The 21,872-nt window shown below is 64.8% G+C and overlaps 3 protein-coding genes across 7 annotated transcripts in view; all 3 read right to left on the bottom strand.

The window, feature by feature from the left end:
- Positions 1 to 2,406: 2,406 nt before the first annotated feature.
- TMEM82 (transmembrane protein 82) lies at positions 2,407 to 6,846 on the bottom strand. Of its 2 annotated transcripts, none has more exons than XM_036025351.1 (6): positions 6,140 to 6,846; positions 5,929 to 6,001; positions 5,560 to 5,734; positions 4,548 to 4,965; positions 3,142 to 3,335; positions 2,407 to 2,839 (listed from the first exon to the last, which is right to left on the bottom strand). In XM_036025351.1, exons 1-6 carry the CDS (start codon positions 6,228 to 6,230, stop codon positions 2,765 to 2,767), a joined length of 1,026 nt encoding a protein of 341 aa, XP_035881244.1. In that variant the 5' UTR covers positions 6,231 to 6,846; the 3' UTR covers positions 2,407 to 2,764. The 2 variants fall into 2 exon arrangements, with proteins under 2 accessions (XP_035881244.1, XP_028369431.1); XM_028513630.2 differs by having other exon boundaries at positions 2,407 to 2,854; positions 6,140 to 6,371.
- Positions 6,847 to 6,936: 90 nt separating this feature from the next.
- Positions 6,937 to 11,183, bottom strand: SLC25A34 (solute carrier family 25 member 34). Of its 3 annotated transcripts, XM_028513638.2 has the most exons (5): positions 10,424 to 11,172; positions 9,675 to 9,740; positions 9,432 to 9,584; positions 8,995 to 9,129; positions 7,650 to 8,389 (listed from the first exon to the last, which is right to left on the bottom strand). In XM_028513638.2, the coding sequence occupies exons 1-5, from the start codon at positions 10,841 to 10,843 to the stop codon at positions 8,207 to 8,209; spliced, it is 957 nt and encodes a 318-aa protein (XP_028369439.1). In that variant the 5' UTR covers positions 10,844 to 11,172; the 3' UTR covers positions 7,650 to 8,206. The 3 variants fall into 3 exon arrangements, with proteins under 3 accessions (XP_035881246.1, XP_035881247.1, XP_028369439.1); XM_036025353.1 differs by lacking the exon at positions 8,995 to 9,129 and having other exon boundaries at positions 6,937 to 8,389; positions 10,424 to 11,183; XM_036025354.1 differs by lacking the exon at positions 9,432 to 9,584 and having other exon boundaries at positions 6,937 to 8,389; positions 10,424 to 11,176.
- A 1,292-nt stretch (positions 11,184 to 12,475) lies between these two features.
- PLEKHM2 (pleckstrin homology and RUN domain containing M2) overlaps positions 12,476 to 21,872 on the bottom strand; it is a 35,889-nt gene continuing 26,492 nt past the window's right edge. The window contains exons 8-20 of one of the 2 annotated variants that reach the window (XM_028513649.2): positions 20,848 to 21,076; positions 18,736 to 19,575; positions 18,339 to 18,408; positions 18,089 to 18,179; positions 17,759 to 17,823; positions 17,320 to 17,408; positions 16,387 to 16,519; positions 16,009 to 16,199; positions 15,543 to 15,608; positions 14,650 to 14,809; positions 14,157 to 14,336; positions 13,960 to 14,076; positions 12,476 to 13,489 (exon numbers count right to left, since the gene is read on the bottom strand). In XM_028513649.2, coding sequence (XP_028369450.1) covers positions 13,355 to 13,489; positions 13,960 to 14,076; positions 14,157 to 14,336; positions 14,650 to 14,809; positions 15,543 to 15,608; positions 16,009 to 16,199; positions 16,387 to 16,519; positions 17,320 to 17,408; positions 17,759 to 17,823; positions 18,089 to 18,179; positions 18,339 to 18,408; positions 18,736 to 19,575; positions 20,848 to 21,076 — 2,366 coding nt within the window. In that variant the 3' untranslated portion in view covers positions 12,476 to 13,354. Of the gene's footprint in view, positions 13,490 to 13,959; positions 14,077 to 14,156; positions 14,337 to 14,649; positions 14,810 to 15,542; positions 15,609 to 16,008; positions 16,200 to 16,386; positions 16,520 to 17,319; positions 17,409 to 17,758; positions 17,824 to 18,088; positions 18,180 to 18,338; positions 18,409 to 18,735; positions 19,576 to 20,847; positions 21,077 to 21,872 lie in introns of those variants that run through there. The other variant, XR_004903078.1, reaches the window with a different exon arrangement.

The raw sequence follows: 21,872 nt of genomic DNA, 5'->3' as shown, positions 1-21,872 counted from the left end.
GTGACATTTTTTTGTTTCCCTGATGAAAAAGTCCTCAAAGGGAAACCTCTTTGCCGATGCAGAAGAGGTGAAACAAAAAACGGCATAAACACTAAAAGGCATCCAAACCAACGAGTTCGAAAACTGTTCTGAGCAGTGGGGAAAACGTTTCAATAGGTGTATCGCATCAAATGTGGAGTGCTTTGAAAGTGACTGAAGTTTCCACATGTGAGAACAAATACACAATTTTTTATACATAAATTTCCTTTTTCGCCGCCCCCCCTCCCCGTAAAGTCACATTATGTCACCTCCTCTGCAAACCCTCAGTTGGCTGCCCATGGGAATAAACCCCTCACCCCGCCCCCTACACTCCGAGGAGGGGCCCTGAGTGATGTGGCCCCACCCACCTCTGCTCAGTTGTCACCGGTGAATGAATGGGGCCAGGAAGGCAGGACACCCAGAGGGACAGTGTTACAGCTCAGAAAAGCCAGGAGTGGGGGCTCGGGAGGGAGGGGGCTGGCTCACAGCAGCCACAGATGCCCCGGGGGTTATCCTCGTGCCCTCTTAGCAGGGAATGGGCGCTCTGGGCTTCATCCGCCTCTTCAGCTGGTCGGGCCCAGGAGGCGGGCTCGGGTGCTCTCTGTGGGACCCAGCCCCGGAGGAGCCGGGCCCCTGTTCCAGGCCGTACCTTTTGGATTTCCTCTGCCCTTTCTCTTTGTTTGGTATGGAGGTTTGCTAAATGCCTCACTTAGAGTGATCTAATTTTTACACAGAAATAGTTCAATAGATAAGAAAAGAATCCTGTTGCAGCCCACGGGCCCCCGTTTTTGTTTGGAAAACGGTCCCTGTGCCCATAAAAAGGAAAGGACTGCTGAGTCCCATCCCTCCTGGCCCTGTCCCCACTGGGTCCTAGGCTACGTGGGGGCCAGAAGGCCGGGGAACCTTCCAGCAAAAACATTAGAACAGTTGGAACCTGGTGTCCAGTCTGGGTCTGGCGGGTCTGGCCTTGTGCCCGCCTAACTGAGCCATTTCCTCCCAGACTGGGGCACATTTCCTGCCCAGAGAGAAGGGTGCACGCTCCCAGGCAGATGAGGGGCTGGGTCCTGTGCTGGGGGTGGGGGGTACACAATATGCCCCACCTCAGCTACTCTAAGGCCGAGAGGCCCTCCTGGGGGAGGACAGAGCCGGGCACCAGAGATGGGACTTAAGATGTCAGTGGGGTGGCCACCCCGGAGGGGTCAGCAGACACCACCCCGCCCAACCTTGGGCCAACCTGCGCATTTCCCAGGTGCGCTGCGCGGCGGGGGGAGTACAGACTCCTGGCCAGGCTCTGTCTGCACCGGAGGGACCTGCGGGCGGCCATGGCAACCTTTGCTGGGAGTGAGGCCCAGCCCGTAGGAGCCTGGAATCCTCTAGAACACCACCCCCCAGCCTTCACCTCCTCCCTGGTGCCTCCCCAGCCCCTCCAACAGCCTGGCCCTCACAGCCCCTAGCAAAGGAAGCCCCCTGGCTGGAGGTCTCCTTTGCCCCATGGGAACTGTCCTGGGAAAGGGCTCCGGCCCAATCCCCATGGAAGCAAGGCGCCCAGGGGAGCTGGGTGTCCAGGCCAGGAGAACATGACCACGATGGAGCCTCGGGCTATGCTGGACAAAAGGTGGCCAGAACCACGTTCCAGAACCTGCCAGTAGTGGACCTGTGATACGTTTCACGGCCACCTGCGAGGTTTCCTGGCCCCAGTTCTTCAGTAAGAAGAGGGGAGCTGTCTGGGGCAAGGCACAGGGTGCCTGAGGGTCTGGGAGTGGCACAGGGTGAGGGTGCCCACCTGTATCTGGCAAAGGTCAAAGGGGAACAGGAAGCATGCAGAGCGCTTGAGCTCTGCAGTTTAGGCCACCTGGATGCAGATTCTGACTCTGCCACTACCGAGCTGTGTGCCCCTGAGAGAGTCGCTTAACCTCTCTGAGACTCAGTTTCTGAATCTGTAGAAAGGGACAACAGTACCTACCTCTTGGGGCTGAGGTCAGAGTGACATGAGTCACAGAAATGCTCAGCACAGCCCAGCACGCGGTGGGCAACCGCCCCACAGCACACGGCACACCAGCAGGGGAGCTGGTGCCCGGCCTCCATTCCTGCGCTCCGTGGCCCCCCTGAGCTGCACCCTGCAGGGGACACGGGGCGCCCACGGAGGCCATGTCAGCGCTGCGTTTCCTTCAGCTGTGTCCCAGCCTAGGATGGCACAGGACAGGCACCGTCCACCCCAGATTGCCAGCAGGCGCTAGGCCATGCGCCCACCCTGCCACACCCTGCTGCCACCCCTCAGTGACCTCAGCGTGGGACCCCTGACATGTATCCCAGAAGCCAGCCAAGCCAGCAGAGCCGTGTGGACTCAGAAAAGCCCTTTGCCCAATCTGTGTGCTCACGATTCTACGCTCAGTTTGAGAAAAACGTCTTTATTGTCCGTGGAGAGGGCGAGGGAAGCCAGGAAGGGGGGAAGCCCTTCTGAGGATGCGCCTCTCTCCTGCCCCCACCCCCTGAGGGCGGGTCTGAGGGGGCTGCATGACCTCTGCCCACCCTGAGGGAAGGGGGATGAACCCGGTGGCCTCCAGGTGCCCCCATCTTCAGAGGGCCCTAGCCCTCCCCTCCATCTCGGGGGGCTCCAGTGCCCACCTCAAGCTCCAGGTGGGGGCCAACCCTGCCAGTCTGCCTCCAGGCACCGTGCTGGGGGGCCCAGGCCTCCAGGTGGGCCTGCGCAGGCTTGAGTCGGACTACGAGTCCTCTCTGAGGCAGGTCAGGAGGGGGCCATCCCCTGGGTCTGGGCAGGTGTTGAGGGCCGCGGCTGGCTTGGAGCTGACACCAAAGGCCTCTGGGATGCAAAGTCCTGAGGGGATGTGGGGAGGAAAGGATGGAGGACACCCCTTGATTCTCCAGGGTGACACTTCAGGCCTCCATTTATCCAAGGCCATCCTCCCATTTGGGGCTTCCGGGGCACAGGTCAAAGGTTAACACCAGGTGAGAGAGGGGATTCCAGCTCCCTCTACCCCCCCATCCCAAGAGAGAGTGCCCCAGCTCTTCTTAAACTTGGGCCCGTTGAGGCTCCCATGGCTGTCTGGGGCAAGGCACAGGGTGCCTGGGGGTCTGGGGGTGGCACGGGGTGAGGGTGCCCACCTGTATCTGGCAAAGGTCAAGCAGAGTGCGGACGCCCACCAGGCACCAAATCTCGCCCAGCAGGGAGATGAGGACACCCAGGAGGTCCAGCCAGCGGCCCACGGTCAGCAGCAGCACGAAGAGGCCACCCATGCGCACCAGCACCGTCTGGACCTGGTTCTGCAGGCCAGGGTGGGGGTGCTGCCGCTGCTCCTCTGTGGGGGGACACGTGCCTGTCACCACTTGCCCGCCACAACCAGTGCCCCAAATTGAGGTCCAGCTGGATCAGGGCTGGGCCTCCCAGCTCCCCCACTGACCCTCCCAGTTTGAGCCTTCCCCTCCCAGACAGCCCCTCCCCCTTGCCTCTGGCCCCACCCCCACGGCTAGCATCCCCCAGAGCATCAGGCCCACCTGCAGGTCTCACACTGCTGTGCTCCGCCTCCAGCTGCAGCCACGGCCTGACTCCTCCCCTGAAGTTCTGTGTCTGACCCGCTAGGAAGCCTGTCAACTCTTTCTGCTGAACAGACCCCGCCCACGCACACCTCCCCACTCTACTGCTCCACCCGGTCTTGGCCTCCTGGCTGGGCTCCTGGCTCCTGTTCTTGACCCTATAACTCATGTGGTCTACTCAACAGCTAATGACCTTCTCAACACACCAGTGAGATAAACTCACTCTTCAGCTTGTAATCCTCCAGCCCTTCCCACTGCCTCTGAGACAAGCTCCAAGCTCCTTATCCGGCCCGCGAGGTCCTGCTCACTGTGACCGGTGCCTGCTCTCCGGCCTCACCTGACCCCTGGCTTGTTCCCCATTGCCCAAACCCCCAGCCACCCCGGCTTCCTTGCTGTCCATCAAGCACAGCAAGTGCATGCCCACCCCAGGGCCTTTGCACCTGCTGCTCTTTTCCTAACCACCCTTCCTTTTCCTGCCATCGTCACTCTGCCCACCCCATCCTCACTCTGCAGCCGGGTGGCTCTTCCTAGAGCCCAGACCTGACTGGGTCACCCTCTCCTGCCTAAAACCCTGCCACGGGTTTCTATCATTCCCCCCAGCCTGGCCCAGGGGGACTCTCCATCAGGCCCCTGTGCACCTCATCCCCCTCCGCCCTTCTTGGGGTGACAGCTACACTCAGCTGTTCTCAGTTGTTCAAGGCCGCAGGGCTGTCTCTCACTTCTGAACTGGGCATGCAAGGTCGTGTGCCCCCGGGCCCTTGCTTACCCTTCAAGGTCCAATTCCAGAACTATCTGCTCAGGGCTCCCATTGCATGCTGCACCCTTCTCTGAGCTGCCCCACCTATCAAGTGGCCTCTGTCACCACACCAGACATGCTTGGATGACAGGCACGGGGACTGCCTCGTTGGCCTCCTCGGGGTCAGAAAGCTGGACGCGAATGTGTAGCGAATGCCCAGGACCCCGACTGTGGCCATTACCTTGCATGTAGATGACCAGCAGGGTGTAGCAGATGGTGAGCGGCGTCCAGAAGCGCACAGCTTCCGAGGTGGTCAGGAAGTCCTGATTGATGAGGGCCACGGCCGCCAGGTCCCCCACACCAAAGGCCACCGCCAGGATGCGGCCCAGCAGCCGGGGGAGGCCGTGCGCGCCGGCCAGCAGGCCCAGGCAAACCCCACAGTAGTGCTGGCTGCTGTGCAGCTCATAGAGGGAGCAGACGTGGCGGCGCAGGCGCTGGGTGACGGCGCTCAGCAGCGCGGCCAGCCCGAGGCCCAGCAGCAGGTTCAGCGTGCGGTGGGCGGCGCCCTCCTGCAGGAAGCTCAGGCCGCAGGTCAGCCCGCAGCCCAGCGAGTACTGGCACAGCAGGTACAGCTGCAGCCTCTCGGTGCCCCGGGAGCCCTGGCAGGGGAGGGGGCAGAAGAGGGGCTGCGATCGTGGGGCTTGGGCCTCCCCTCGCCACTGGGGCCCCGAGGGCTGTCACGGTACAAATGCTCGGGGCTGCAGGAGGCTGGAGCCCACAGGAGCCCTGAGGATCTGCCCCCATCAGAGGGAATGTTGCCTTCAAGTCAAGCCCTAGAGGGATCATTTCCGGCAGCCTAATTTCGCGTGCTTGCTGAAGGGTGGGTGGCTCAGAGCCCTGAAGACCCGGGTTCAAAGCCTGACTCTGCTCCTTGCGGATTGTTGACCACAGACAAGCCACGTAGTCTCCCTAAGCCTTAGTTCTGCACCTGTGAAATGGGGGTCACAGGAACCTCACCCCACCACGGCTGGGAGGGTAGTAGGATGACGCATTCCAGCTACCAGCATGTGGGAAGCCCTTGGCTTCCGGGAGCTGCCGCTAGCATCTTCTCGGACCGGGGGTGTGTCTACTCTGCATGGAGACTTGGCCTTGGTGGTCACAACCCGGGGAGATGAGATGCTCCAAGTGTTCGGGGTGGAAACCAGGGCCTGGGCCAGGCGGGGCACACCTACCACCTCCCTGCATGGCCTCACCTTGCCCAGGGAGAGCAGTGTGGAGACGGCCCTGAGGGAGAACTCCAGCGCCACCAGGGAGGCCACCCGGTTCCCCACGACGGTCAGGATCAGGGCCAGTCCGGTCAGGTGCACGGTGTCCAGAGAAGTCCGCCGGGGCCGCAGCCTCTCCTTTTCTAGCTGCCGCTCCGGGTTGCTGCGGGGGAGAGTGGCTGTAGGCAGAGGGGCAGAGCCACCAGCCTGGGGCCCTGGTGGGGGTCCTGGGGCCCCCAGCTACACTCCCTGGCCAGACAGTGGTCTCTTGCCCCCAACCCTCCCACGGAGGCCAGAGTCACAGCTGGGGCCCAGGGGCCTCACAGGGGCTGGGAGTGGGCTGGGAGGGGCACTCACTTGGCACAGCCCACGAAGAAGTACACCTTCAGCAGGTTGTTAAGGACGGAGACTCCACAGGCCCCGATGAGGCCTGAGGGGTGGAGGGAAAGTAGGGGTGCTTGGTAGGGTTAGGGGAGGGGCGGCCTGGGTGCTGGGGCTGACCTAGGGCTGGAGTCCACCCGGCGCTTCGGGGAGCAGGCCCCAGAGGGCACGGGGAGGCAGCGCTCACCTTGCAGGAGGGAGTCGAGGAGGAGGCCTGTGCCCCACTCGAGGGAGGAGAGGCCAGGGAGCCAGGAGGTGGGGGACAGCAGGGAGAACATGGCCGCCAGCTGCAGCCCCAGCCACGGGCCAGGTCTGCACGGGACAGCCTGATGACACAGGGCAAAGGTGTCAGTGGGGGAGAGGCAGGGAGGGAGGGGTCAAAGGCCCAGAGCGAGAGGGCAGGGAGGGGAGGAGAGCCTGGGGCCTTAAACCTGCCGGCTGGGGTGTTCCTGCTCTGGGCCGCAGGGGGTGGAGGGCGTTTCTGGGGCTGGTCTCTCCCTGTCTCTGCTCAAGTCTGGTGCCGCCTTTCTCGCCCTCCCTTAGGGCTTACCACACAGTGGCTTGCTGCAGCCCCAGGCCTAGTCTGTCCTCCGTCATGGACTGTCCCCCAGCCTCAGGTCTGGGCTCCCTCCTCTCAGCCCAGAACCTGCAAGGGGGCACCTATTCCGCCTTCGGGCTCTACTCTCAGCCGGAAGTCTGGAGGGGTCGCTTATCGCCCTCACCGCCGGAGGCTGGGATTCAGCTGCGGGCTCCGCCCCTTGGCCACAGGGCCGCCTGCCGCGCCTCTCCTCTCGGTGTCCACTAGGGGGCAGGCCTCTCCGGGCCCTCCAGGGGTGGGGCTGGATTGCCCGGTTCTTCTGGACTCTCCTTTCCCAGATCCAAGAGGTCAAGGGGGTTTTCACGGCGGGGTGGGGAGACTGAGGTCGAGTGCCAAGGTGGCGGGGGCTCAGGGTGGGGGAGACTGAGGCTGCCCACACAAGGGAGTCGTAGCAGTAAACAAAATAGAAAACTTTATTGGTCTGGAGTGTTGGTAGGCGTTCCCCGGGGGGGCGGGGCAGCTTGTCCAAGACAGGGGGTGTTGGCAGGAGGGTGGATCAGGCTGCTTGACCTGGACCAGTCCTGCCCCTTCCAGGGACTTGGGCGTCCACCGGTGAGCACAAAGGGACCCACCCACGTGGGGAGTGTGGCTGCAGCTTGGGGACAGGGCTGGGTTGAGGACGCCTGGCACTGCAAGGGCGCACCTTGGGGAAGTCGCTCCCCTGCCCTGCCCCGGTCTCCTCATCTGGACAACGGGCACCGCGGGGGCTCTCTTTCAGGGTTGTTACGAGATCTGTGCACACGTTCGCAGGGCTGGGCGCCTCGCAAGACCTTAGTAAAAGCCCTTCGTTTGTGCGATGGCCCGAATTGTGTCCCTCCATTCATGTAATGAAGTCCGAGGCCCCAGTGCCCAGAATGTGACTTAGTTGGAGCCTGGGTGCTTAAAAGGGGGATTAAGTGGACATGATGAGGTCGCCATGGTAGGCCTGGTGTCCTCATAAGGAGAGGGGACTAGGGTGCAGACACGCACAGAAGGAAGGACACAGAGAAGCTGGCCGTCTGCAAGCCGAGGAGAAAGGTCTCGGAAGAAACCAACCCTGCCGACCCTTCCATCTCGGACATCGGCTACCAGGATGGTGAGAAGATACCCTTCTGTCGTCACAGCCGCCTAGGCTGGGGCACTTTGTCACGGCAGCCACCACAGATGGTGGCATGCCTTGGTGCCCCCGGGGTCTCCTCACGTGTGCAGTGACCCCTCAGAGACGCGCCAGCCCCCAGGGGCCCGGTCCTTGCCCAGGGCACAGGCCTGGTCTGGGCAGGGGCTGAGCCCCAGTCATGGCACCCTCTGGGCCTCGGCTTCCTCATCAGCAGAGGAGGATCGTATTCACGCTGCTGCTTCGGGATGAAGCGCGCAGGTGCGGGTAAGTGACCCAGCTCACGGCGATGCCCCGCAGCGGTTAGCGTAACGACGAGCCAGACTCTGGGGCAAGGCAACCCCAGACGGAGGAGGAAGGGGAGAGAACTTTCTGGAGAACAGAGTGGGTGGTGATTCGGAGCGAGGCGGTGGGTCATGGGGCTGGTTGACTACAGCTGCCCACGTTCTCCCCAGACCTGCGGCCAGGCCTGGGCCTGTGGCTGGCTCCACGGTGGTGGCCATTCCCAGCTGGAGTGGGTAATGAAAGGTGTCAGGATGGGGAGGGGGCCAGAGGGATGTGGCTTAGGCATCCTGGCGCTGGCCCCGTCTGGCCAGTTTCCGGAGCTCATCCCACAAGAACATGCTGAGGATGGTGTGGGGGCCCAGGCGCAGGTAGGCGGGGCCCAGGCCCTTGTAGAGCGCCAGAGGGCCCTCCTGCCGCCAGATCTTCACCAGGCAGTCCGCCAGGCCCCTGTACAGCCGGCCCTGGGGACAGACACAGGGTGGGGGTCAGTGCAGGGGCCGTGGGGCCCTGGCCGGCACAATAGGGCGTGGCTGTGAGGGCTTCTGCAGCACATCGGAAAAGGTAGCCCCGCCCCAAGCCGGGCGAATTACAGACAGATGGCCCTTTATGTTTACGAAAGGGTCTCTTCTTTCAGACAGCCAGGGGCTCAGTTTGAGTAGTGGCACACAGGAGGGTGTCGTCCCTCACTCAGCCTGTGGAGGGCGCCTGTGTGCTGAGCACAAACGCACTGCTGCCTGCGCTGCAGGTGTGCACTGGAGAGGCCCCTGGGCTGGGCCTGGATCCCAGAGCGGGCTCCTCCACGGACAAGCTGGGTGACTTCAGGCAAGTCACTTGAGGTCTCTGAGCCTCAGTTTCCTCACCAGGAAGTTGAAGGTGGTGGTGAGCATGGAATAAAATCCAGCTGCAGGCCTGCTCAGCACGTGCCCAAGACACAGGTGCTGGGCACCAAAGCCGGATGAACACATTTGCCTGTTTGTCCACCGTCTGTGTGTCTCTGGCCGTGTGTGGGGGTCGGGCAGGGTGCTCTCCAGCGCCCCACATCCCCGCCACCCAGCCCCCCGCTCACCCTGCCAGCTCCATCCACGGGCTGATTGTACAGTCGAGTGCTGACCACGTCGAAGGGAGTCATGACCGCCACCACGGCCACGCTGCTGATCATGCCTCCGGCCAGGGCCACCATCCAGCTGTCCTCCGGGAGCCACTGTGGGGATGGGACGGGCTGCTGACCCCTGCAGCTGCCCTCCACCCACATCCCACCACCTGGGGGTGGGAAGAACTGGGAGAAGGGGAACAGACAAGGCCCACCCCACCCCCCGCTATTCCCCACCCCACACCTCCCCCACCCCAAGTTCCTTCACAGCATCAGGGTTTGCTCGGGGTTCACTGCTGACTCCTGCTCCGGCCAGGCCCAGGGGTCTTAAGGGGCGCTGTCTGTGACCACCCCTTAGGATTCCCTCTGTGCGGCCCCAGCTGGGCTGGGCACAGGTGTCCCCGGCCCCTCACCTGCCGCTCATGCACCCAGGCCTTGGCAGAGGTAAAGGTAGCCAGCTGGGCAGCCGAGCCAACCATGACTCGGGGCACAGCCCCGCCCACGCCCCGCCACAGCCCTGCCAGGCCCTGCTGCCGCCAGATGGTCTCCAAGGCGCCCAGGACGTTCTGTGGGGAGAGGGCACAGGGTCACTGAACAGCCCCTGACAGCCCAGGAGCCCACCCAGCCCAGGGAGCTCTGGGGAGTGACAGTCCCACCTGGTGGTGGTGCTGGTGCCCCACGGCCATCCCGGCCACTGTCTGGGCCTGCAGCTGCGTTTTGACCTGTGAGAGCAGAGATGACAGAGGACTTAGGGCCGGAGCCTTGGAGAGCCGGGCCGAGCTTGTGTGTGGAGGGCCGCCTTCCCTGGCGCCCTGGGGCAGGGAAGGGTACCCTCCATGAGGGGCAGATTGCGGGCCTGGGCTGCGATGTTCCAGGGAGCAGCACACTCAGCACCTGCCACTCTATGAGCCCACCCTGCAGCTTAGGGGGCTTGTGAAACAGGGTCGGGGCAGTCTCCAGAGCCTCCAGAGCCTCGTCCTGCACCTCGTGGACCCTGGGGCAAGCTGCTTAACCAGTCTGCTTACCTTTGAAAAGCTGTTTTGTGGATTAAGGGAGGTAACAATGGTTATGCATCCAGCCTAGCACTGGGGCTCTGGCTCCATGGAAGCTTTAGTCTGGACTTGCAGGAGCCACACAGACGCCTACTGGGGTTTGAGCCAGCACACCTGCTACCCTGTCTGCCTACCCTGGCTCAGGACCTGCAGGGCAGGGACCCCAGGGGAGCGAGGATGGGGCAAGGTCCTGCTGCCCTGGAGCGGATTGCAGCCTGGACAGGGGTGTTCCGGGGCGCAGCCCCACCCAGCCTGCCCCACCCCACCTGCCCACTGAGGCCAGCCCAGGAAGTTTCAGAGCCCGGGAGGGAGCTGTCTCCCGGGACGGAGACAGATGGGGACAAGGCACTCACCAGGTAAGCAGGACTCCCCACGAAGGCTCCCAGTGCCCCAGCCACAGCGCCTGCGACCACGGTGCCACCTGGCTGCTGGGTGAGGCCAGTCTGGCAGGCCAGGCTGTAGCAGTAGAAGCGGACACTGTTCATGAGGCCCTGGTAGAGGAGGCTGGCGGCCAGCCCCTTCTGCAAGCCACCCAGTCCGTCTGCTCTGGCCACAGCGGCTACGGAGGCCACCAAGCCCCGGTAGGGCCGGTGGTAGGTGCCCGGGGCCTGCAGCTCCCCCTGCAGCTGCAGCCGCGTCTTCACCACTTCCAGGGGGTTGGTGAAGATGCAGGCCAGGCAACAGGCTGAGGCTCCCAGCACTAGGTCCATGGCTGGGGCAACTGTTTCCATGTCCTCTGTGCCAGCGGCCGGCTGCGCCTGGGTCAGGGGCATGGCGCCGGCCCTGGGGTGGTGGCGCTCAGTCTGCCTTTGCCCCTGAAGGACCACAGGGCTAGGGATCAAGGGGTCCTGGGGACATGTCTGGAGGGCAGGGGTCTGGTGGGACAGGCCTGCCGCTGCCCAGGCGGCTCCTGATCTTCCCTAGCATTCACCTGCTCCGCTTAGCAGCCAGAGCTGCTGGGGCCTGGACACACCCCCGCCGGGTCTGGCCAATCCCAGCTGCCTTCGTTCTCCACACCTCCCTGTGGGGGTGGGCCTAGACCCTGGGATCTGGGGGAAAGGTCACCTAGGACCAGAGGGAGAGATTAGGGGCGGAGAGAAGGTGCCAGTCACCAGAGACTCCTCCCCCTGCCACTCTGGTCCTCCTGCCCTCCCTCTGACTCTGGGGCAAAGGGCTGGTGCCCCTGCCCCACCTTTGGCTCAGCCAGTGATGCTGTAGCTCAGGGTCCTGGGCACTGGGCAAGTGCCCTGGTAGGCTCCTGGCCTCAGCACGCCCAGGCAACTCGGCGACTGCCCCACTCCCACCTCTGCCACTATCTGTGTGACGCCCCCTTTCCTGGCTGCCCCCTATCTTCGACCTGGCTGCCCCAGTGTGTGCTCCCGCTGTCTGCGGGAGCAGAGGTGGGGGGCTGATCTTGACTCCTAGGCTGTGCTCTGTGACCTGGGCAAATCACTTCCTCTCTGAGTTCCAGTCTCTCCACCTGTGAACCGGGGGTCTCGGGACCCACTTCAGAGCTTCTTTGGAGAATCAGAGATGTGTGAAGAGCACCCGAGAAAAGGGGGCCACATCTGCCCTGCCTGGGTGTCGTCCCCTGGGTGGGTAGGAGATGGGAAAATAAGGCTCCTTGTTTCTCAGGGAGCGACCAGTGGCTCTGGTCATCTACCTGGCAAGGACTTGTCCATCGGCACCACCCTCCTGCCACTGGGGGCACCTCCTGGGGTGGCTCTCGGAAGGAGAGCCCCAGGCGTGGAGATGGCCCTTCACGTGTGGCGGGCAGGGACCTTCCACCCCTGGGCTCTGCTGCTGGGCCCAGGCTGCTCCAACGAGGGGCCCAGCCTACCTGGGCCCCGGCCCCCAGAGCAGCGCTCTCCTGCCAGGGCCGTGCATCGGGACTCGCCGAGCCGCCCTGCCCAGAACCCACCTCTGCAGCCTCCACACCCAGCTCTTCCCGAGTTTACCCCTGTCTTCCCAGGTGAGAGGCCCTGAAGGTCGAGGTGCTGCATGCCCCCCCGCCAGATCATTAGGTTTGGCATCCTCTGGCCAGCCCCCAAGGCAGCAGCTCAGCAAGGAGTCTTGGGAACAGCTTGAATTGTTCCGGGTTCATCCGAAGTGGCTGGCATCTCCCCCAAGAGCCGGGGAGCCGGCAGGGCCCTGCCCTGGTCGCTCCATGCCTGCCGCTGCAGCTAACAGGAGGCGGGACGAAGGTCGGGCCTGTGCCCCTCCAGACAGCGAGTGCTCCGGGCAGGGCCGCGGGGATCTGGTCCCCAGTGTGTGTGTGTGTGTGTGTGTGGCAGGGGCAGCTGATGGCACATTTGTGGAATGAGAATGAAGGGCGAAGGGGCCTGAGAGGAAGGGCCGGAGATCCCCCGCGTCCAACCCTGGTCAGAAAGGGCCAGTGACAAATCTTGGCAATATAACAGATCTTTTTATTTTTAAAAAACAAAACCCAGACCACCTGACTCCTTCCCCCAGGGGGCCCTTGAGAAAGCTCCTGACGAGGGCCTGGCTCTAGCCAAGCAGGGGACGGTTCAGAGGCTCCGACGCGGACGCCAGGCCGGTGGGCTCTGCTCCTCTCCAAGGTCCCTCCCCCTCCGCTGCTCCCGGGGAACGGAGACGCCTGATTCCCGGGTGCTCGGGCACTGCCAGGCTCGGGGGAGGCGGGGCGGGGGCCATGGGCATGCAGGGCCTCCCGGCAGCCAGGGAGGGCCAGTGCGGCTGGCCCTGGCCCTGGCCCGGCAGGCAGCAGCAGCAGCGCGCTGGGGGATGGAGCCAGCCGGGAGAAGGCCTGCGCTAGCATCTCCGCGTCCCGGCCCCCTGCACGGGCAGGCGGATGTCCCACAACGGACAAGGACGGCCGGGCGGCCTGAGCCTCGGTGCGGGCCCCTGGCCCGGGACAGGAAGAGGGGACTCCGCCCGCCCCCATCCTTCTGCTCCCCCAGAGTTGGTATTACTCTCATCGCCGTCCTGAAGAGAGGGCCTGGACTGAGGCCAGGGCCCCGGGGAGGCAGCCGTACACCCACAGAGCCCATAGGGCTCAGACCCGCTGCCCCCGGCACTTCCCAGCGCCCGCCCGCTGGGCGGGATGCCCAGGGCCGCTGAGCGCCCCCTGGGGACCCCTGGGGGGGACAGACCCTGCTTCAAGCTCCACTCGGTGGTTCTGCGGCCCCGGGTGGGAGCCGGGCCCCGAGCCACACGCTGACACGGCGGCAGTGACGACAGTGCAGCACACGCCGCTCTCCGTGCCCCCGGTGCTGCCCTCCGGCCAGGACACCGGCAGCCCCGCCTCAGCACCAGGGGTCCCGGGAGGCTCTGCCGCGGCACAGGCTGTCGCTGCGCTGCCACGCGCTGTGGATGAGGCTCAGGGCGTCCTCGAACTTCTTGCTGGAGGCTTCCTGGATGGCCTTGTGGGGCAGGTCCACCTGTGTCGGGGGAGCAGGGAGCCTGTGAGGGCCGGGGGGACCCTCCGCACCAGGTGTGGCCGGGCCACCTGCTGAGCTCCTGCCCTTCAAGGAGGGGCTCCAGCGGACGACAGGGGGAAGGCCCGGGCTCCCAGCGGGGTCCCCGCTCGGCAGTCCCTGCACTTCAGCTGAATGTGTCCTGCCTGCCCGGAGTGGCTCTCCGCCCCCGCCCCACCGAAAGCACGTGATCCGTGCTTTTGCACTGGAACAAGACGGTCAGGGATGGTGTTTCCTGGGTTCCACTTCCAGCTTAGTCTCAGACTCGCTGGAGTAGTCAGGGCTGCCCTTTGGTCCTAAATGTTCGTGTCTGTCCTGGAGCTGCAGGTGTGGGGCTGTCCCCAGGCCCCCAACTCCTGCCCCTGTCTGTGCCGCACAGGCCTCCCCTCCTTAGGGAACAGCGCCGCCCTGCAGGGCCCTGGGCAGCCAGGTACCTGGTAGATGGTTCTCCACCCAGAGTTCAGTGCAGACAGGAATCGGTCCAGTTCGGATGTGCAGCTCAAGTAGACGACCCAGGGTGGGAGGGGCTGCTGGCTGTCCCGGGAGAACTCCTGGGGACGGCAGGGCTCCGGTGAGCGGACACAGGGCTCCCTCCTCAGGACCCGCCTCCACCGCCACCCGCCCCACTCACCAACACGCAGTACTCCCTGCCCGGCTCCGTGCAGACGGCGCTGATGTCGGCCAGCTCGGCTGTGCCCAGGGAGCGGAAGAAGCTGGTCTGGCAGTCCTCGTGGCACGTGAAGAGGCGGTCGTTGGTGATCACCAGGCAGCAGGGGATGCAGGGACTGGGGGAGACCCCCTGGGGGATGACCTGAAGGGTGTTGGTGGAGGGACAGGGAGAAGCAAGCTGGAGCCCCGGTGCTGGTCTGCACCAGACCTCCCGACTCCAGGTGCCCCGGCCAGCCCCTCCGGCCCTCCCTCCAGGAGGCAGGCAGGCTCCGCCCACTCAGGGCCATCGCTGGGAATGGGGTGACAGTGAGAGTTCCAGGCCACAGGGGGCCCTGAGGTCCAGGGTCTGCTCCTGGGCCCTCCCCGGTCTCGGTCCTCACAGGTTGCTCCATGACCGACTGGTGTGATTTTGGAGAAGGGGCCCAGGACGGGGGTGGGAGGCGGGAGCGGCTCACCCCCTTGGACACGGCCTGGCAGAGGTGCTGCATCCAGTCGGCCATCTCAGCCTCGCTCTCGGCGCTCAGCTCCAGGCAGGGCCGGTCTGCGAGGATGACCTGGAAGGCGTGGGGCCGATCCGTGGTGTTGGACCTCCGACAGCCACCGCACTGCTCCCCCCTGGGCCAGAGGAGGGGGGTGAAACCGGAGCAGGGGCGGCCCGGGGCGGGGGTCCGGGGCTGGCTCCGGGCGCGAGGACACAGGGCCCACCCTGCTGCCCGACGGCGGAGGGCGCCCGCGGTAGTCAGACCCCTCCAGCTCTGGGGAGGGGCTTTAAGCTCCGGGGCAACCCTGCCCCTTTCCGTGTGACACCGTTCCTGTCCAGACTCGCCGCGATCCCGCTGGACACCTAGACGCGGCCAGGTGAGGGGTGAATCAGCTCTCAGCTCCACTGCAGCCTCCTCCCAGTCAGGGAGTGTTCCCACGTCCCTGCTGCGGGGCCCACGTTTGCCCCACGTGTGTGTATGTGTGTGTGTGTGTGTCTGTCCTCCCCATCAGACTGGGGGCCACCTCCTCTATAAGCCTGTGGGGGCTGCCTCCCCTATCAGACTGGGGGGCTGCCTCCCCTATCAGACCAGACCCTTCCAGGAAAGAAGCAGCTCTTGCTTCCCCGAGAGGACCTTCCCTCTCCCCACCCTTGGGTCCCTCAGTCCTCAGAGCTGGGCAGCACCCAGCGCGAGGCTCAGGGCTGCTGGACAGGGTGGGCTGAGGGGCAGGCTGCGCTGAGAAGAGGGCAAGCCAGCTCAGACTGGGGAGCCCAGGAAGCCCAGGCCCGGGCTCAGCCAGAGCCTTGACCTGCGGGCAGTGAAGCCAGACCCCAACACCTCCCAGTCCCATCGCCCGAGACACTCACCCCATGTTCACCGAGAGCAGGGGGGTGACGTCAGTGCGGTCGGGGTACTGGTAGAGGATCCCGTTGCTGCGGGGGGAACGACGCGGTGAGTGAGGCCTGACCCAAGGGCTGGGGGCCAGGCGGAGCCCCGACCCCTGGGACGCCTGGCAAGCTGGAGCCCCGAACCCCAGGGGGACGGTGGGGAACGCAGCTCCCGCAGCACTTGGGGGGACAGCTCGGGGCGGGCCCAGGCGAGGTCTTCACCTGAAGCCTTCTGGGTGGACTTCTGGGGCCCCAGGGAGGGCTGGCTTTACAGGTGAGTTCTAATACCCTGGGGTGTGTCTCCCCAGAGCCCTGGGGAGGGGGGAGCCCCGCCCCCCACCTTGGGCCTGGCTCTTCGGGGACCTGCTGCAAAGAGCTCGCTGCTGGGGACCAGGCAGCCCACCCCCCGGGGCCAGGCCGGGGCGAGCGCTGCGAGGGCTCCCACCTAAGCACCACGAAGCAGGTCTTCCAGTGCTCCTTGCCCAGGTAGGAGGTGCCCGCCTTGTAGTGCAGCACGCCTTCCTTGGTGATGGCGCCCTCGGGCGGTGAGCAGTGGCAGGGGGCGGGGCCCGGGGACTCGTCCGTGGGGTCCTCCCAGTGCACGAGGCCGTAGAAGCGCACGGTGACGGCGGTCGCCTGTGGGTGAGGGGCGGCGGACGGAGTGGTGAGGCCCGGGCCAACGCCAGAGGCGGCCGCCGAGAGCGAGGACACAGCCCAGGCAGGGAGGGCGACAGAGAAACACAGAAGACCTCCGTCTGTACCTCTTGGCCCTAACACCAGGGCCGGCGTCTCGGGGACAGCAACCCCCACCCCAGGTTCGCACCTCACACTTCGACTCCTGGGCCACGAACTTGGCCAGGGCCAGCTTCTCCATGGTGGCGTCTGTCAGGATGCTAGGGTAGGGTGGCTCCCGGCAGCCCTTGATCATGGCCGACTTCAGAGAAGCCAAGAAGAACCTGCGTGGGGAGCAGGGTTTGGGGTCAAAAGCCTGGGCACCAAGCCCTGGCTGGCGTAGCTCAGTGGATTAAGCACGGGCTGCAAACCAAAGCATCGCAGGTTCGATTCCCAGTCAGGGCACATGCCCAGGTTGCAGGCCACGGCCCCCAGCAACCGCACATTGATGTCTCTCTCTCTCTTTCTCCCTCCCTTCCCTCTCTAAAAATGGATGAATAAAATCTTTAAAAAAAAAAAAAAGAAGAAAAAGCCTGGGCAACTTCCCGTAGACGGACCAGGCTCACTGCTGAGGGCTCTGGGCCTGCCGGGGTCACAGCCACCTGTGGAAGGGACCTGCCTGCAACCAGAGCTCAGGGCAGCGATGTGACAGCAGTCTGTGGTCATCTAATGGTGACTGGGAAGAGACCTAATCATTCCCAGTGGCCAAGGGACCCTGGGTCTTAACAGCGAGGGTGAACCGGGGAGGGAGGCAGCCGGACTTGAACGACAGACATACGGTCTCGTTACACACAGTTTCCGGGTCCTGCTGCAAGGACTGCTCTCCTCCCTGCTGGGGAGCACATGCCAGCCCCCCTCCTCCCTGCAGGTCACCTGGGTTGACCACGAGTCAACGGGTCCGGGGTGTCTGTTCATTTCCCTGCCTCTCTGACTGGACTGTAGGTTCCAAAGGGGACACATCTCTGTCCCCCACTTTTCCATACGCCCCTTCCTACCCTCCCCCGACAGCAGGGGCCCGGGCACGGCCAAACCAGAGGCAGGCGCCGGCTCTCCAGTTCAGTGGCAGGCAGGGGGAGTCACTCACTCGGCCAGGGCCACGTCGGCTGTGTCCAGCAGAAACTGCTTCCTGCGGTTGGTGCACACCAGCCGCACCGTCTGCTGGTCCAGGCCCACCTGCCAGAAACCACACTGCGCATGCACACGGGGCTTGGCCTCTGCCTGGCAAAGGCGGCCCTGGCCAGACGGAGGGCCAGCCGGGGAGGGAGGAAGCACACCCTAGGGTTGCCACGAGGTAAAGCTCCAGAGGCCTGGGACCCTGGCACGAGTCAGGAAGGGGCGGTCACAGACGCAGCGGAGGGAGAGGCAGAGGCGTCTTTGAGCTGGGAGCTCACCCCCCACCCCCACCCCGCGCGCCTTGTGCAGAAGCCACCCCCGAGGGCGGGGCCAGGGGCGGGCGTGCTCTGCAGCTCCTCCTCAAGGAGCCCCGCCCCACCGCGGACACCCGCTGCGGAGCCTGGACTCACCGACACGTAGTCCAGTTCATTGTAGGAGACGGCCTCTTCCACCAGGTACGGCTTTTCCGTGGCCCCTGAGAGAAGAGACCCCAACGTTTATTTCCCACGGTGGCCTCGTTTCCCGCCCCCGGAACCATTTCCTAGGACCTGGCCCCCGACCCCAGCAGACCCTGGGCCCGGTGATCTGAAAGGACAGAGGGTGCTCGTGGAGAGGAGCCCCTGGGATGGCGGCAACGCGGCCGTGGGGCGCACTTGCATCCCCATTCTTGGGGCAGCGGGGACTCTCAGGGCATGAGGGGCTTGGGGACAGGGGGCGGGGTGGGGGGGGGAGGCAGGCACCTTTCCGGAGCAGGTACACGTAGCAGTCCGTGAGCAGCACGTACAGCAGCTGCAGGGTGCCCTCCATGTGCCCCGTGCTCATGCGGATCATCTGGGGGGCCAAAGCCAAGGCGGGTCAGGCACCTCCGCATCCCCCCCCCACCTGCCCCGCCTGCCCCGGGCTGTGTGCGTCCCCTTCTGAGCCGGCGGCCCACCCCGCCTCGCCGGCGCTGTGCTGGCTCCTGTCCGCTTCTGAGTCCCTGGGACTTACTTTGAAGAGCTGCTCTTCGTTTTCTCGAAACACGTGGATCATCAGCAAGAGTAAGTGGTTGTTGTCTACTCTGTCGGGGGGACGCACGTGGGGGCAAGGTGTCAGGCTGGGGCAGCGGGACAGGGAGACAGACACAGAGAGGAGACACACACACAAGAGGGGCGACACAGGCACCGAGAGGTGACACGGGCCCCCAGAAGCAGTGCAGCTGTCGTGGCTCTGCCCCCAGCCGGGAGCCAAAACGAGGGAGGGGAGGATCGCACCCCCCCACCCCCCCAGCCCAGGTGGGGTCTCCCGGGAGTTCCGCTTAGTGTATGTGGAGGACAGACACCCAGTGCGCCCTGCTTCGAGGACCGGGAGCGTCTCTCAGGCAAGCGGCAGGGGCAGCCTTGCTCACCTGAACTCCGCTGAGTGGGACACCTCGGAAGGGCTGCCCTGCCCCTCGTCCACCCCAGAGTCCTCAGCGCTGCTCGGGCACGGGCTGGGCTGCTCTCGCTTGACGGGGCAAAGAGCCTCCTGGGACCCAGGCTCCGGCCCGGGCTCCGGCCCAGGCTCTGGGGGCAGCTGTGTCCCTGGCTCCTGGGTCTCTGGCTCCGGAGCCTCCCCCAGGGCGCCCCCTAGCGGCCGAGGCGCCTCTCCCGCTCCTCCTCCTCCCTCTTCTTCTTGGCCAGCAGCCTCAGCGCCACCAGGAACATGCGGCGGTTGGCGAGGCCCTGCAGGGTCATGGTGGCCGCCACCTGGTGCAGCAGCGCTTGGACTCTCGACGGTAAAGCGGTAGAAGTCCATGGGGGCCGCAAGCCCCTCACCAAAGTCACAAAATGGTGGCCTCTCCGGGGTGGCCCCCGGAGAGCCGGTCCGAAAGGACTGGTCTGGGGGCTCGGCGTGGGAGCCCCAGGTGCGAGGGTCCAGCTGCCCGTTGAGCTGGTCGATGACCTTGCTCAGGGGCCGCCCCAGGCGCTCCATGGAGGTGTCCTTCATCTCGGGGATCAGCAGGCCCAGCTGGCCGGGCTCCGTGCGCTCGCCGCCCTCCGCCGCGCTGCCGGGCGCCTCCCCCTTCTCCTGGAGGGACGCGCAGGGGGGCTCCGGTGAGCCCCGCCCACGGCCCGGGCTGCCGACACAGCCGTCGCCCTCCCCCGTCCCGGCCCCGGCGTGCGGGGCAGAGGCCGGGTGGAGCGGACTTGTTTCCTCGTCTGATCTGGCCTTCTTCTTCTTGCCGGTCTTCTTTTTCTTGGTGACTCTAGGGCAGAATCAGGGGGAGAGATGAACGCCCGGGCTCCACCGTGCCGAGGGAAACCACACAGGCAGGGTCCGAAGAGCTGACCCCGCGTCTGTGACCTCCGAGGGCACGGCCAGAGCGTCAGTGGTCCAGGGCCAGGGTGCTGGGTGCGGGGCCCCGGCTGGGGGCAGCAGAGGCGCGGGCGCTGAGGGCGCCCCCCCGTGGTTGGCAGAGGCAGCGGCAGCCTGAGGGGACCCCGAGCAGGTCCTGCGATCCCGCCAGCTGGGCTCCAGGGCACAACAGGCTGTGGTTAGTGAGGCTGACGGAGCTTCTATCAGCCCTTCCCTGAGGACTCGGGCAATGGACCCCGAGCTGACCTCACTGCCCACTCGGTACCATTGTGGACGGTTCAACCGGAAGTGCACACAGTCTCCTGGCCTCAAACCCTTTGGTCCCGAGTTGGCTGCAGCAGCGGGCCTGGCTAAGTGACCCCAGGTCTGAGTGGCTCAAGCTGCCCGGGACTCAAACCAGCTTGTGGGAGAGGGACTCCTGGCTCTGGTGGTGGGGGGGGCAGCTCCCCTGCCTTGGGCCAGCAAGCCCCTGGGGCATTTGAGAGATTCAAGGGCAGGAGCCAGGGAGGCAGGGAGCCCAGGAGGTCTAGGGCAAGAGTGTCCCAGCTTGTCCCCCACCTCCTCCTTCCCTTCCGTGTTCCTGTTGCTATGACAGCTTTTCCTTGAATGAGCCACGCTGAACTGGAATTAGCACAGCCCTGACTGGTGTGGCTCAGCGGATTAAGCGCCGGACTGAGAAGCAGAGGGTCACTGGTTCGATTCCCAGTCAGGGCACATGCCTGGGTTGCAGGCCAGGTCCCCAGTGTAGGGAGCGTGAGAGGCAGCCACACATTGATGTTTCTCTCCCTCTCTCCCTCCCTTCCCCTCTGTCTAAAAATAAATAAATAAAATCTTTAAAAAAAAATAGAATTAGTACGAATCTCAGAAATTGTGCACCAACATCCAAGAACTCCCATGGAAAGAAGTCCTGTTTGGAGGTCTTTGCAGGTGCTTACAGTCCTGGATGGACTGGACAGACGCCCCAGAGCCAGCACAGCTGCGGCCTCACCCCTAACCTCCTGGGCCCGCTACTCCGCCCACGCAAAGCACTACCGAGGGGGGGAGGGAACTCGGTCGTTAGGGAGATGCCCAGCTGCCTGAGCGGACAAAACGTGATGCTAGCAGTGGACAGAACGGGCACCAGGAAGCCCACCCATCTCCCCCCAGCCCGTCCCCCGCGGACCTGATGACCTCCAGCTCTGCGCAGGCATCCGGCGGTTCCGGGCTGCGGGACTCCACCTTCTCCTGGAAGGTGGTGTGCACGGGTGTGGTGTCCGAGGAGGAGATGGGCTCCGCCTGGTCCTCGTTGAAGGGGTTGTGGCGCTGGGTGGGGCTCCTGGCGGAAGCTTTGCTGCTGGCCAGGTCCGAGGCCGTGGAGCGGGGGCCACTGACAGTGTCGGTGAGATCTCCATCTGGGAGCACAGGAAGCAGGTGGCAGCCCGTCAGACGCCGTCTGGGGCCCCCAGGCCCCCAGAGCATGCCTTACCTCATGAAGGAGGCAGGAGAGCTCCTCCCAGGGAAACCCGACTGGGGCGACCCTGTCTCCGGAGTGGAAGCCCCAACCCAACAGGACATGGGATTTATGCTTTAAGAGCAACAGCAGCCCCTGAGAGCTACAGCGGTTTGGCCAAACCTGGGATAAGAGCTCCAGGCTGGAGCCCCTCGAGGACCAGACCTTGAGGCCTGCAGAGGAGATGGGCCGCACGCCTCGCTGGTTGGCCTCGGAGCCCTCCACCAGGGGGCGTTAGAGGGACACCCGTTGCCCCTTCAGCACCCTAAGGCACCAGCAGGGCGGAGGCACCTGCAGTCCTCTGAGGGGCCCCCACAGAGGCAGATGAAAAGGAGCAGGAGAGAGACCAGAGCTCAGAGAAAATGAGGGGTGTGGAGTGGAGGGCAGAGGCTGAGAGGACAGGATGGGGAGCCCCGGGGGTGAGGCACATGGGGCAGGGCAGAGAGGAGGGACCAGAGCGCGGGAGAGAGAACGAGATGTGAAGGGGACGAGAAGGTGTTCGGAGTGGCCGCCCCCCAACAGGTGCCTCGTGGGCCTTTGGGCAGCTGCTTCTCTCCCTGACAACCCACCAGCACACTCCGGGGTAGGGTGGGGGGAGGTCCAGGTGCCCTTGACGGGGGTTGCTGAGAACTCCATTTCACTCAACCCTCAGCTTGCATACTGGTCCACGCTCACCGTGGACCACACTCAGGAGAAGC

Source organism: Phyllostomus discolor, chromosome 5 (assembly GCF_004126475.2).
Source record: "Phyllostomus discolor isolate MPI-MPIP mPhyDis1 chromosome 5, mPhyDis1.pri.v3, whole genome shotgun sequence".
NCBI lineage: Eukaryota > Metazoa > Chordata > Mammalia > Chiroptera > Phyllostomidae > Phyllostomus > Phyllostomus discolor.
The sequence above is the reverse complement of the archived record's forward strand: the minus strand, read 5'-3'. Positions and strand labels throughout refer to the sequence as shown.

What these genes read in the sequence shown, in the direction of transcription:
- TMEM82 (XM_028513630.2), bottom strand. Translation starts at nt 6,230, where the DNA reads ATGTTCTCCCTGCTGTCCCCCACCTCCTGGCTCCCTGGCCTCTCCTCC. An exon ending in GCTGGTCATCTACATGCAAG is followed by an intron (nt 3,336 to 4,547) that starts GTAATGGCCACA and finishes GTCCCCCCACAG; the next exon opens with AGGAGCAGCGGCAGCACCCC. An exon ending in TTGACCTTTGCCAGATACAG is followed by an intron (nt 2,855 to 3,141) that starts GTGGGCACCCTC and finishes ACATCCCCTCAG; the next exon opens with GACTTTGCATCCCAGAGGCC.
- SLC25A34 (XM_028513638.2), bottom strand. Translation starts at nt 10,843, where the DNA reads ATGCCCCTGACCCAGGCGCAGCCGGCCGCTGGCACAGAGGACATGGAA. An exon ending in CCTGGGTGCATGAGCGGCAG is followed by an intron (nt 9,130 to 9,431) that starts GTGAGGGGCCGG and finishes CCATCCCCACAG; the next exon opens with TGGCTCCCGGAGGACAGCTG. An exon ending in CCGTGGATGGAGCTGGCAGG is followed by an intron (nt 8,390 to 8,994) that starts GTGAGCGGGGGG and finishes GTCTGTCCCCAG; the next exon opens with GGCCGGCTGTACAGGGGCCT.